At 43.7% G+C, this 15,135-nt stretch overlaps 1 protein-coding gene across 1 annotated transcript in view; it reads left to right on the top strand.

The window, feature by feature from the left end:
- sipa1l1 (signal-induced proliferation-associated 1 like 1) overlaps window positions 1–6,419 on the top strand; it is a 70,249-nt gene extending 63,830 nt beyond the window's left edge. Inside the window, 6 exon segments of the mRNA XM_048228275.1 lie at window positions 1,521–1,567; window positions 1,569–1,714; window positions 2,156–2,302; window positions 3,435–3,528; window positions 3,906–3,984; window positions 4,273–6,419. Of these exon segments, the coding sequence (XP_048084232.1) occupies window positions 1,521–1,567; window positions 1,569–1,714; window positions 2,156–2,302; window positions 3,435–3,528; window positions 3,906–3,984; window positions 4,273–4,416 (657 nt within the window). The 3' untranslated portion in view covers window positions 4,417–6,419.
- The last annotated feature ends 8,716 nt before the right edge of the window (window positions 6,420–15,135 follow it).

Here is a 15,135-nt window from a genome sequence, read left to right on the forward strand (position 1 = left end):
GATACTCGAGTAAAGTACAGATCCCTCAAAATTGTACTCAAGTACTGTACTCAAGTAAATGTACTCCGTTACTGTCCGGCTCTGAGGAAAACACACACACACACACACACACACACACACACACACACACACACACACACACACACACACTTCTGTCAGAACTGTAGCCCTATAGAGCCAAATAATGTAATTATTATTTCCTTATAATGTAGTAACTCCCAATAAAACTCCCAATACAAAGATATTGGTTTCAGAACTCAATAATGTAATCGTTTGGCAATATTGTAAATACAAACTTAGTCAGTGCTTTGGTAACATGCCGGCAATAGTTTGGGGCCAAGCAGTGAGCTATGTAGACATGCACATTGTGTGTCTTGTGTCGTGGCAGCCTCTACTCTAGAAACATATGGGGAATAGTACTGAAACTCTGCACTTAGTGGGGAAGGGCCCCAAAAGTGTCATATTTACCCCTTGAGTGCTCTAGTGCCACCATTGTGGATTTCGCTAGAAAGTTTAAAAGTTAAAAGTAAAAAAATAGCAGATAAGTACAAGCAGCCACGAGGAGGCCAAGTATCCCAGCAGGGCATGGTTACTATGGAAATATGAAGCCACGCGTTAAGATTCATGCTCATTGACCACAGACCATAGTTTGTTGACAGGAAAGAGATGTTTGCTTGCAGCATTTCACGGCCCAACTACCAGGTGAATGGGGGCGCAGGCAGGTCTGCACGGCCTTGTTGCTATGGGTCCTTTCAGCGCAGTCCTTCTCAGTCCTGGCTGCAAGCAGATGATGGGCTGGCCCCAGGATCTCTTTCTCCCTCCCTCTCACTCTCTCTCTCTCCCTTCCACTCTTTCTCTCACTCCCTGTCTCTCTCTTTCTCTCTTGCCCTTCCTCGCTCTCTCTTTCTTGCTCTCTTTCTTTCTCTCTCTTTGTCTCTTTCTCTCCCTCTCTCCCTTCCTCTCTCTCTCTCTCTCTCTTTCTTTATCTCTGCCCCCCTCCTCCTCCCCCTCTCCACCATCATCAGGGCTGGTGAATGGCCTGTCACCAGTTCTTCATCACTGCACTGATAACTCTGATGACTCTGTTCTGCTGTGTGGTAAAAGGGGCTCCGCAGAATCTCTTGGATCTCCAGTCCACACACATGCTTCCTCCCTGGGCGCGCCTACCCGCTGCCTGCCCTCCTGACAGTGCTAAACACCCCCCAGTCAGTGTTAATTACCCCTCACTAATGCCCCACCCAGCCCACACCACAGGGCTAATGTAGAGCTGCTGCACAGGTGTGTAAACCGCTGGCTAGCGTCACAGTATCGGCCACCCACATCCTGTGCGATGTTCCATGAACTTATTCACTTTGAGGGCTGTGTGATGTGTGAAATGTTTTATTCTTATTTTTGGATTTTCTCTCTCTCTCTCTCTCTCTCTTCTCTCTCTCTCTCTCTCTCTCTCTCTCTTTCTTTCTTTTTTTTTTTCTTTCTTTCTTTCTTTAAGTTTCTCTCTCTCTCCAGCTCTCTCTCTCCAGCCCTCCTTCCCGCGCTGCCCGGCTTCTTCTCTCAGCGGACACCTGTCGATCGAGCATCTACAGTGGGCAGCGTGACCCCGTGACCTCTGTGCCCACCGACGGCCTGTTCAGCTGCTCCACCATGCCCCGCTCGCCCACTGCCCGCCACGCTCCGCAACGCCAGCCCTCCTACAACCAGGGAGCCAAGTCCCTCGGTGAGCCTCACACACACACACACACACACACACACACACACACACACACACGCTCCTCAACGCCAGCCCTCCTACAACCAGGGAGCCAAGTCCCTCGGTGAGCCTCACACACACACACACACATACACACACACGCTCCTCAACGCCAGCTTTCCTACAACCAGAGAGCCAAGTCCCTTGGTGAGCCTTACACACATATACACGCGTGTTCACACACATACACATACACATACACACACACACACACACACACACACACACACACTCACTAAGCGTCAGTATTTCAGTCACATTTTGAACACTGAGTTGGTGTGCAAACGTGATTGAGACAACGTGAGCTCGTGTTTATTTCTCATTCGTCCGACAATTTTACACGAAACACACGGAGTGTGCAAAGGCCCTAACTGTTGCGTTTCTTCGTCTGCTCGGCCGCTGGCGTAGGTGACCTGACGTCTCAGGAGGCGTGTGTGTTTGAGGCGGACCTGCGCCGGCCTCTCCCCGACCCCCCCCTCATGCCACTGCCGGACGCCAGTGCTGACCGGGGCCTCGACTGGTCTGACCTGGTGGACGCCGCCAAGGCCTTCGAAGGTGAGCTGGACACGCTATGCAAAGAGATAAGTGAGCTGGACACGCTATGCAAAGAGATGGCAGATTTTGTGTGAGGTCTTAAAAGGTCTTAAAAGGTCCAAGATTTCATAATAAAACACAGTAAATACAGTGACGTATTGTGACCTAGGTGTTTAAATACATTTAGGTAGGTCTTAATTATGTTGTATTAAATGCTCATTTAATGCTATTTCTACAGTGGTCATTTACATTTTCTGTCGGCAGAGATTGAAGTTGTTCAGTATTGTTCTCCCTCTCTCTAAGCCCTACAAATGTTTCACGATGTAATAAAGCGGCAAATAAGATTAACATGGCACTGACAACTGCTAGAAACTTTGCAGCTCAGACTGAATTTATTGCAGTGCAAATGTATTAACTTTACGAGTACTTCTGGAAGTCATTTGTATTTTTGGATATTTATTGAACCAAAATTTCATCCATGATGGTCTTAAAAAAGACTTACAAAGTCTCCCATTTAACTTCCTGAAACCTGCAGAAACCCTGGATTGGGAAATATCCAGAGGCAAAGGTGAAGGGTGAAGGTAATGGATGAAGGAGTCTGGGTAAGCCCAGAATGAAGGGCTGTGGAAACACTGGCTCCAGACATTCATTAATAGGCCTTCTCTACCAACAGAGAACCAGCTCCATTCTGGGTCATGCTCCAGATGTTGAACTATTCAGAGAATTTTGACCAAAAATAAATTGGATCCGAACTTGAATAGTTGGTTCGGAGCTGGCACCAGAAAATGGATATTTTTTCCTGTGAAATGGAGTGGACATGTCATTCTACACCCTCTGTTGATGCCTTATCCTTGGTTTAAATGCAAACTGGTTCACTTAGATTGCACCAAGGTTCAACGAATTTTGAACGGAACCAGTTGAAAAACCAGTTCTCTCTAAAAGGGCCGTTTATATCAGGTTGTTGGTCGGCTAAATAGGATGCACCTTGACTGTGTTTTCTCTCTAAAAGGGCCGTTTATATCAGGTTGTTGGTCGGCTAAATAGGATGCACCTTGACTGTGTTTTCTCTCTAAAAGGGCCGTTTATATCAGGTTGTTGGTCGGCTATATAGGATGCACCTACACTGTGTTTTTCTTCTTGTCCCAATCTCCAGCTCAGAGAGCCAACTTCCTGTCTGTCCAAGATGGCAGTGCCAGCTGCCAGCAGGCCGAGCCCCAGACTGCCCCACCGCGCCACCCCTCACCTGGGTAAGGATCTGCACCCCAGTCCCACTACCACTCATGGACATTATTACGGTCCTTTTCAAAAGGTCTCCTGGTGTCCATCACAGTGCTTTTGTGTTGATCCAGTCATGAGGCGTGAATGGTTTTATTTTGACCTTCACAGAGAGACTTGTGGTACTGTATAGTTATTAGTTAACTCACTGTACAGTTTTCCTCTTACCCCATCTCTCTCTCTCTCTCTCTTTCCATCTTTCTCTCTTGATCGCTCTCCCCCTCTTCCTCTCCTTTCCTGATCTCTCCCTATCCATCTCCCCTCTCACCCTCCATCTCTCCCTCCCTCCCTCTCTCTCTCTCTCTCTCTCTCTCTCTCTCTCTCTCTCTCTCTCCCTCCTTCTATCTAGTGATGTGCCAGCCTGTCTCCTGGGGAAGGTCAGTCAGCTGGAGTCGATGGTCAAGCTGTTGCAAGAGGACCTGAAGAAGGTGAGCACATGATTTAAAGACAGTACTGACTGCTCAGTAGAAGACCTGGATATCTGCAACACGCAAACATAGAAAATACATTTTCTTTTCAAAACAATTAATTATCTCAGCGATTCGAAACTTTTGAATGGTGTATATTGTTATAGTATATTGTTGTGGTGTATATTGTTATTGTTGTTTTCTGTAGAGATAGTGGTGTAAACTATATATTCTATTGATTTATTTTATTAATGATAATCAACGTGTGTGTGTGTGTGTGCGCGCGTGCGTGTGTCTCTCCCTCTGCAGGAGAAGGATGCCAAGGTGTCTCTGCAGGCTCAGATCCAGACTCTCCGGGACGACAACCAGCGGCTGCAGGAGGAGTCTCTGAACGCCTCGGCCAAGCTCAAGAAGTTCACCGAGTGGGTCTTCAACACCATCGACATGAACTGAGACTGCAGGAGTCCGCCTCGCTCTCTGCTCTGCTCTTGCCGTCTCAGACACACACACACACTCACACACACACACACACACACACACACACACACACGCGCACACACACACGCACACGTAAGGGACAAATGCTGTCAAACAGACCCAGAGACCGGAAGCTGTCGAACACACCAGAGACCGGACCAGACGCTGTCAAACTCAAACAATGCAACTGATCACCGAAGACTCTTCCACACTGCTGAGAGAGCTGTCCAGGAGGAATCACTCACAGACACAGACACCAACCAAATCAGTCAATGAATCACACAGCACAAACGGAGTCACTTTGAGTCATTCTTAACCTGTGTGAATCACACAGTAAGAACTGAGTCTGAACCAATATGAGTCACACAATACATACAGAGTCATTTCTAGCGATTTTGATGTAGTATAAAATCACACAATACAAACTGAGTTGCTTCCAGCGATTCTGAATAGGTATGAATCACACAGTACAAACTGAGTCGTTTCCAGCCATTCTGAACCAGTATGAATCACACAGTACAAACTGAGTCGTTTCCAGCCATTCTGAACCAGTATGAATCACACAGTACAAACTGAGTCGTTTCCAGCCATTCTGAACCAGTATGAATCACACAGTACAAACTGAGTCGTTTCCAGCCATTCTGAACCAGTATGAATCCCACAGTACAAACTGAGTCGTTTCCAGCCATTCTGAACCAGTATGAATCACACAGTACAAACTGAGTCGTTTCCAGCCATTCTGAACCAGTATGAATCACACAGTACAAACTGAGTCGTTTCCAGCCATTCTGAACCAGTATGAATCCCACAGTACAAACTGAGTTGCGTTGAGTCTCGGTGAACTGCATGCAGTCCCTCTCTCTCCGCTTCCCCGTGCATGCTGTGACGTGACGAAGCCTTCCTCCACACACACACACACACACACACACAAGCCTCCGCCACCCCTCTGTGTGCGAGTGTTCAGTGTGTGTGACATCCTGATGAGGAAAGACAATCAATTGCGTTAGGCTTCAATCAAAACCCTGTGAGACCCTTGTGTCTGTGTGTTTGTATAGATTAATTTTACTCACTCAGAGTCTCTCTCTCTGTGTGTATGTGTGTGGGTGCGTGCATGCGTGCGTGTGTTCACGTGTGTTTTAATGGGTTCCTTAATTTGTCAGACCTGTCAGTCATCTCAAGTGAAACATTGTTGCAGTTTTCCTCTGCACGGCAACCACAATGGAAACCGTGATGTTATTACAGTGACCGATGTTTTTGTTCTAAATGTAATGATATGGGTGACTAAAGAGACCCCGAGCATCATTGGATGGCATCTCAATTTTACCCTTGCAAGGTACAAACTGGAAGACTTAACTGGAGCTTAAAAAGACTTCCCTTGAAGCTCTCTCCTCATTTTAGTGTTAATGACCATACGAAGAATGTAGACAAAATACATTCAGTTTATTAAATTATAATCAGAAATGCTTGGTCATCACATGAATATGGAAAGTATATTGTATGTAAAAAAAAAAGAATATATGTACAGCAATGATGTGTAAACATTTATTTTAATGCCATAAAGACACATAGGTTAGACCTCAGAAGCTATCTATTGATTATCTAACCAGTTGCTTTTTAATGCGAAGTTTTACATTTTTATTCAGCAAAAAATGTCACATTGCGACATTGACTGGAATTGACATAATTTAGTACGTGAGAGGTGTATGCTTAGCTGAGATGACTGGGTGGTTGAGCTCATGGCTGTGGCATGAACTAAGTGCTGATAGCCATGGGCCATCCCCAGGTTGAGGTTTGTGCTGGCGGCTGCATCCTTTCATGCTGTGATGGGGTGTGAACAGTGCCATCTAGTGGTCGAGAAAGTATGTGCAATTTCTTTTTATAATACAAAACTCCACTCTGAGTACTCTGTGTATATTCTCCAGACCTGTGTGAACCCTGAGGACAGGCTCTTCCCATTAAAACCTACCTTTTTCCTTACACCTGGGGCTGAGTCTGTGTGTTCTGTCTTCTTTAGCATAGGTTAGGCTTACACTGTAGCGTGCTTTGAAATGAAAAGGTGACAGTGATGACCCACAATTCCTTGCACCAGGTAATAACAAACAATCAATTTGACACAAGACAACTACACCTGCCTTTCCATAAGGGTAAGTAGATTAAAATTCTCTTAACATCGTGGTTGTCTTTTCCTTGTCCTCATGAATTCCTCTTAATCTCTTTTCTTGACCTCATGACATTTTACATAAGGGTTAAGGGGATAGAAAAAGGCAATACGACCAATAGAAAAGCTGAACACAGCCTCGAAATAGCTACTGGATGAACATTTGCTCTGGAATGATGAGGTAGCCTATGATGTGTCAGATCCAGATGTAAAGGTTTCCTATGAACCGGACATAGCAGGAAAACGACCATCACTGATAGGGGGCATATTTTTGCTAACATGGAAAATGCTTCACTTATAGTACTGTGCAGACGTCTTTTGCACCTTACACATTTTGCTTCAGTAATACCATATTGTTTATTTCTCACTCTCACTGACTCACTCTTAATTAGAATATGAATAGAGAACACAGGAAATATGTGCACAGTTTTTAAATACACATAAAATGTAGTTTTTGTTCTGATGCCAGTCCAATTTCAGTCTTAAGCTGCCACTGGATTTGTTGTTTTAGCAGTGTTATACTGTAATAACCGGTCACCCAAAGGGGAAGCTCTTGACAGAGCTGTCGTTCCCCACCCAGGCCACTGATGGGCACGCCTGGCCTGCCAGAAGCTGCTGGTAGATCCAGCTACTATGGGGGTCTCGAGATCAGCTGCTAACTTGACCGTGACTCTAAAACTGATTGCCCGGGTCAAGAGCATCTTGGCACAAAGTGGAGGAGCCGCAGGAAACATACTGTGACCCTCTTCATTGCGTTCCCAGGTGGGAATACCGTGTCAGCTGTGGCCTACTGGTTAGTGCTTCGGACTTGTAACCGGAGGGTTGCCGGTTCGAACCCTGACCAGTAGGCACGGTTAAAGTGCCCTTGAGCAAGGCACCTAACCCATCACTGCTCCCCGAGCGCCGCTGTTGTTGCAGGCAGCTCACTGCGCCGGGATTAGTGTGTGCTTTCACTGTGTGCTGAGTTTGTTTCACTAATTCATGGATTGGGATAAATGCAGAGACCAAATTTCCCTCACGGGATCAAAAGAGTGTTTATACTTATACTTATAGCTTGCCTCATCCAAGGCTCATTGAATAGAAATCTTTGGCCATGCTTTTTCCACTTTAGGTGAGCAATGAACTCTTCCAGCTGTACTGTAGCTTTTCAATGACATCTTTGATCTGTCAAAGTGTCATCTCCACACTTCTGATACCAATGTGTCAGAGCCAGTACCAGTACCAACCGGTTTCAGCTTCCCCCTTGCGGGATTGGTCATCATAACATTATGATTTTCTTTTTTGATTTTTATATTCTGTCTATCTTCTGGTTGAATTCTATTAAAGACAATGAAAAATATACATATATGGTCATAATAGCATTGCTAAAACAACAAATCTAATGGGTGCCCAAGACTTTTGCACAGTACTGTAAGTTAGAGTCAGTGGAGGGTTGAAACCCCTGTTTAGCCTTTCCTGACAGGAGAAACACTACCACATATTCTTCTATAATTTTGGTAATTTTAATTTTTGGGGAAGAGACTTTGAACTGTTGCTCTGCGTGGGACACTTCCTGGAGAACTCATGGGAAGGTCCCAGTCTGCAGCTTGTACAGGACATCAGCCACTGCTGATAAACCAAGACCTGAAGGAAAGAGAGAGCGAGAGAGAGAAACACCCCAAACCAAAGCACTCATTTAAGTTTAAACAGCTTTATTCCATTACCATCTACTAACGAGGCAACGTTTTATTTGTATAGCAGATTTAATCCCTCGTAACTCGATATGCTTTACATCATCCGAAAACAGAAAATAGGATATAATAATAAATAAGAGCATGGGACAAATAAAATAATAAAAACAAAAATCAAATTTCAAAGTCTGAAAATCTGAATTGAACTAGTATTAATGTTGTACTAGTTGGGCTAGTATGTAGTAGACTGAAAAGTTGTGGGTTCAATTCTCGGCTTCCACCGTTGTGCCCTTGAGCAAGGCGCATAACCCATCACTGCTCCCTGAGCACCACCGTTGTGCCCTTGAGCAAGGCGCATAACCCCGAGTTGCTCTGCACTGCAAAAACTGCTTATCTAACAAAATCTAACCAAGTGTTATTAATCTTATATCAAGATAAAAAAACTAGTTGGTATTGTTTTCAGTATAAAGAGACTTACCTAGCGCTTTCTTGTGAAATCATTTGACTTAATTTAAAAACAAATTGACTTATTTTAAGACAAAACAAGCAAATTTGTCTGCCAGTGCGTTAAGCAAATTTGTCCTAAAAACAAGCAAATTTGTCTGTCAGTGCGTTGAGCAAATTTGTCTCGATAAGACTAAGTTAAAGTCTTCTTAAATTAAGTCAAAATGATCTTTTGAGAGGGCGCTAGGTACGTTTTTTCATACTAAAAACAATACCAAATAGATTTTTTAATCTTAATATAAGATCAATAACACTTGGTTAGAATTCATTTTTTGCAGTGTGGCCCCTGCAATATAATTGTCAATAATGCAAATCACTTTGTCTGCTAAATTAATAAATGTAACTGTAAATGTACATAAATAAGTGATAAGAGACCATTGTTACTATGGGCCTTTCGTCCTTACCCGTTCCCTTTGCCATGACCTCCCCCACTAAAAGTGCTAAGGGCCAAAAACCTACATGCTACTTCATGAAACAAAGAGAAAAGCAGCACTGTTCACATCTGTCCACTTTGATTTAGTAAAGTCAGAGACTTTCTAATGAGACACAGCACTCAAAAAATCCTCCATAGAAATGCATGGGGTTAGTTTGTAACGCCAATATGGCAGTTGTCTACATATATCCCACCCCTCCCGCGGCAAAACGTCGACATGTGAATACATTGAGCCAATCATGGGTTGTGTTGTGAATACATTGAGCCAATCATGTGGTGTGTTTTAAAGACATCGTGCCAATCATGCAAGATTGATGTCGTGAAGCCTTGCGCATGCACATTTCTACCGAAATAGATGCCCGATAAGTGCCCAAAAAGGCGTTGCAATATGGCCGCCGAGTGGAGGGACTTGCCTAAAAGGACTTAAAAGTGTGCCATGCTTTTAAAACAAACTATGATGCAAAAACAACATAGTCTGCAGCACATTACAAAAGAAGTACATTGCCTTTCTCAGGCTGACATCCACTAAAGGACATTTGAATGAAGAGACTAAAGGGCGACGCCCATTGGTGGCGACATTGGTGTCTATGGATTTGATGCTCAAGAGATACAATAATTTTCTAAACTTTGGCGTTGACGCGGGTCAGACGCCACCAGTGGGCTTTGCACCGTTAAAAGTAAAGGAGTTTGTGGTGGAGTGGGTGTTGGCCTTCTTTTCCATATCTCACATGAAGCTCTTTGCGCCCTCTCAGAACAGCAGATCATGTCCAGAGGAATGCGAGTAAGACTAGTCAGGGACGTCACTAGGGTTGAAAGACAGGGGGAGCTTAGACCCCAGGGTTGTGAGTAATGCGCTTGCATAGAGCGTGCCATTCATTTTCACTCTCGCAATATTGTTGATTATACTACTAATTATAACAATGGGGACTGCGTCAGTAACAACAGGTGTGTGTCAGTTGAGGCCATGAAGTTACATTGTACACTGTAAAATTAGAGCTGTCAAAATAACTGATTAATTTCGATTAATTCATTTGAGAAAAAATAACTGATTAAAAAAAATAGCGCAGATTAATTGATTCCGTATGACCTTTGACCCTAAGCTGTTCTAGTCAGTAACCATTAGACTGTAAAATGAAGGAGAGAGAAGAAAATGTGCTGCCTAGATCATTGATTGGAACATTTACTTTTAAAAAAAGGCCTGATGGTGTTGATAAAAATAAAGAGTTGATTAAAATAAAGTCCTCTGCAATGTCCTCTGTAGCAAGAAATTTGCATATCACCGGATTTTTTCAACTCTAAAGTCGCACATCAATGCAAAGAAATAGTGTTGACATTGAGGGGAGGTTTAATTTATTTTCATTGTATCCTCTAGGTTATATCTGTGGCCTGAAATGCAATGTATGTGAAAAAAATACTTCTTCCCGAAGCACTTTTGAATTTATTTCCTCAGCATATTAGGTCATATCGTAGAATATTATGGCCATTATTTGAACAGTGAAAATAATAAAACCTTTAATGTCACTAATGCTAATTATTCAGTGATTCATTTGAATTTAAATATTTAAAATACTTTCACAGCAAGAATTATATTTGTGATTCATTTAGATTAATTAATCACAGAGTATGTAATTAATTCGATTACATTTTTTAATCGATTGACAGCCCTATGTAAAATATCACATATATTAGTCCTTTGAGGCCTAGGCTATTTTCAGTGTAATTTTACAATTAAGCTCTTTGGACATTGTAAGGGCCATCCATTATGCTAGGCTATATTGTTTTCAAGACAGTATAGGCTACCCATATCTGGGAAAGTATGATGTGATCATACTTGCACAAATCTTATGTCAGCCTTAATGTCAAAGAAAAATACTTTGTGTCTCATGATTGTTGCATTCATGTCACCTGAAGCATGATGGTAGAAATATCTATTGAAAAGCACAGTTGATCTGTGCATGCCATGATGAACTTTTGTGTTGAGTGAAGCGCTCGTGAGATATACCACCACTCGTGAGATATACCACCTTTTTTAACGTTTGTCCAACGTTAATTCTCTCGCGAACCGTTTATCACAGCACATAGTCGATAATATTATTAGGAAGCTCCGGTTCCGCTTTTTCATGTGATATCTGTGTGATTTATTTGAGATAAGTACTCTCTGAGCAATTCAACAGAGAATAATGGATGTGAATTTGGACACATATTATTACTATATTTCTCTTAGGGGGCTTTTGATCATCTAAGGGTAGCGCCAGCCCTCCCAAAATAGGCCTAACGACGTCCCTGAGACTAATCCTAGAAAGAACACAGGGCTTTATTTTACAAGCACTAATATAATAATAATAATATAATAATAATAATAATGATAAAACCAGAGATAAGCCACCAGATGACAGGATGGCGCATGCCTCTGTTACCACCATCTGGACTCTCACTGGAAGCACTCTCGTATTCCAGTAGTTTCCTCTGATTCTTCCTCATATCCCACATCAGGCTAGTGATGCCCTCTGTGTGCAGCACGTCATCTCTGGTGATCTGCCCCGGTGCTGATGTCATCTCCTCCATGATCTTCATCAAGGGTTCCAGCAGGATCCGGCGTCGGTCTGCAGCTCCGCCACATTCCCACCCCGCTCAGCTTGCCAAGCTGATGGACAGCTCGTCTCATTTTAGCCTGAACGTCAGCGACAACCTCCCGCTGCACGGAGATTTCCTGCAGTTTGACTGCCGTCTGATGAATATTGCCATTGGCTTCTTCGATGTCACGCTGACCTCGATGAATCTTGACACATATACTCGGACACTTTGTCAGAGTAAAACTCCACCTGAGATTCACTATTCTCTACTTCCTTCTTAGCACATTCAACAGCATCAGAGGCCCGTAAAAGTAACGAGTAACGTAATAAGTTGCTTTCCATAGAGGGTCACTAAGTAAAGTTACGGGTTATTTTTTTGAGAAGTAACGAGTAACGAGCAAACACTACTTTTTAAAAGTAACTTCCCCAACACTGGTAATGATGCACATTACTTTTGCCCCTTGCATTGTAGGGAACCAATCACATCTGTGTATCTGATATAGGCGGGCCAGAGGCAAGCTAAACAGATGACGAGAGCGCTGCAACGTTGGAGGTCAGTAAACATTGGTTGTAGTGTTATCCAATTGTGTCGAAGTCCGGTATCAAATGCATGCTTGGTGCCGCCCCTCGAGTTGGGTCATTACATTGTTCGTGGCCAGACCCTGTTCACAAAGTGAAATGAAGTAGTGAGTCTGGTGAAGCCAGGCTTAAAAAACCCCTACGTCCGTAACACGTGCTCTTTACTGCGTTGTTGTGCTATCATACAGTGTTTTGTCATACCAGGTGGGGTGGGGTTTCTGGGGTGGGCAGCCGTGGCCTACTGGTTAGCGCTTCGGACTTGTAACAGGAGGGTTGCCGGTTTGAACCCCAACCAGTAGGAACGGCTGAAGTGCCCTTAAGCAAGGCACCTAACCCCTCACTGCTGCCGAGCGCCGCTGTAGCAGGCAGCTCACTGTGTCGGGATTAGTGTGTGCTTCACCTCACCTCACCTTCATTCCGTGCAAATGCATGTATTCCAGTTTCTTCCAGTAGCAGCAACTGGAATCCATGCATTTCCACAGAATTATTTTTGGAATCTGATCCCTTATCATACCTGTTCATTCTTACTCGTCGCTCGACTTATTGTGAGTAAATTCAAGATGGCTGCAAACGCTAAACTTCGTGAAGATACTGTCTGTATAAATCGTCTTGTAGGGAAACTACCAGTGCTTTTTCAAAGTTCTCAATGTCTTGTTTTAAATGTCAGGGCCCTCGGAAGTCAACCAATGAAGTGTGGAGATACATTGAGCCTCGTAAATGGTGTAAAACAGTGATTTATTTGCATGGCTAGCCCGATGCCGAAGCACCACCATTGAAAAAGCTGTTGGTAGCATCGGCTAACTAGCGCCACATTTTGGAGTGCAGGGGACAAGCCGAGATGGGCTATGAGACATACGTTCACACTCACATGTTTCAACACACACTTTAGGTCAATATCACACCGGAATTCTCCTTTAATTAAAGTTAAGAAAAGTGGGGGCACAACTGTGAAACCTGACTAAATGTGGTGGGGGAAACCCCATCACATGGTGAAATAAAAAAATCCTTGATTACAGCTCTGTTTCAACCCTCTGTTTCAACCCCTGTTGTTGAAACTGAAGTATATGATCATTATGTTATGACACCCTCTGAAAGCATGCCAAGGTTCGTGGAATTACATTTTAGTGACTGTACACCAAACGGCCTGTAGATGGTGGAGTTGAGAGAAGGGTTGCCGGTAGAGGATGATTGAAATGTACTTGCTACATTTTTACAAGCACGTACACACACACACACACACACACACACACACACACACACACAAGCATGCACATGGACTGAGACATGCAGTATTAGATTTTTAAAAAAGGCATTCAGAACATGTTTGATAATGGTGGAGGTTATTGTACAATGTTTATAAACATACCAGTGGTATTAAATCGTTCCTAGAGTGTTGATGAGTGTACATATTGTAATTGTGGATAATACAGAGTGATTTGCAATTGGTGAATAAACTTATTTATTTAGAGTGGATAAACTCTAATAAAAGGTGGATAAATCCTATTTCGGAAATGTCAGAGGTGGATAAGCTTTCATTTAGCCTCCACTACAGCCCTGCAAGCACACACGCATGTATGCACACACACACACATACACACACACACAGTACACATGCACACGCACACACACAGGCACACACACGAATGCACGCACACACACACACACAGGAACGCACATGCATGCACACACACATAAACACACACACACACGCACAAAAACATACACACACACACACACACACACTCATTTACAGAATAGTAGTAAGAGTAAAAGTAGGGGATGGAGTAGGAGATGGAGACAAATTGACAAATGTAATTTCTTTATTTCTTTTTGCGGAGAGAATGTGCAGGACTGAGCAGCGGTCATGTTTTGTACCGCTATGTGGTACATCTAGTTCTTCCAGGAAACTGTGATCCTGGCATTAAAAAAGCATTAGAGAGGACCCTCTAAAAGCCTAATCACTCCTCACTTGTCAAAGGATCCTGCCATTGACGCAGCCTGCCTCTCACTGCTTCTCTAAAGAAAACAGCAGTGCTTCAGAATACATGTATTTTAGCACTGCGTTCAGAACGACAAAATACCAGAATAGCATCACAGTCCTTAAATTAATTAATTACTTACAGTTATGGGGGGGGGGCATGTCCAAGAATGGGGGTAATGTGCTCGTATTTCCGCACTCTCATCAGGATCCTAGCTGCAGAGTTTGAGATGTATTGGAGCCTCTGGAGGCTCTTGCTAGGGATCCCGATGAGAAGTGCGTTGCAGTAGTCCAGTCTGGAGGAGATGTGGAGGCGTGCATCAACTTTTACACATATGGGAGGGAGAGGGTGGGGTGGAGTTTGTTACGAAGGTGGCAGAAGGAGATCTTGCAGAGATGGTTGATGTGGGATTCATAGGTGAGTTGGGGGTCCATTTTAATGCCAAGGATGGTGACTGATAACCTGACCCTAGCCAGATGAATTTCGTTCCGCTATAGCTCCGCCTAGCTTCACTCACATCCATCTGGGACCTCTTCCATTGAGAGTGATTTCTGCAACCGACTTTATGGTTCAGCCAATCAGGACGCAGGGCGGGAGTTTCATAGATGTGACATAGTGTAGAAGCGACTGTGACACTGTTGTTAGCGTCACGGGTTGGCTTCGATGTGAGTGGTTGAAGTAGCAAGTCAATAGATGACGGACAAGTGGCTTATTCAATCATATGCAAGCATTTTTTGATTAGGCCCAGCCTTCTGAAGCAACACTTCAATGGATCGGTTCCAGATGGATGAGTGGAGCT

This window comes from Alosa alosa, chromosome 19, assembly GCF_017589495.1.
Source record: "Alosa alosa isolate M-15738 ecotype Scorff River chromosome 19, AALO_Geno_1.1, whole genome shotgun sequence".
Classification (NCBI taxonomy): domain Eukaryota; kingdom Metazoa; phylum Chordata; class Actinopteri; order Clupeiformes; family Clupeidae; genus Alosa; species Alosa alosa.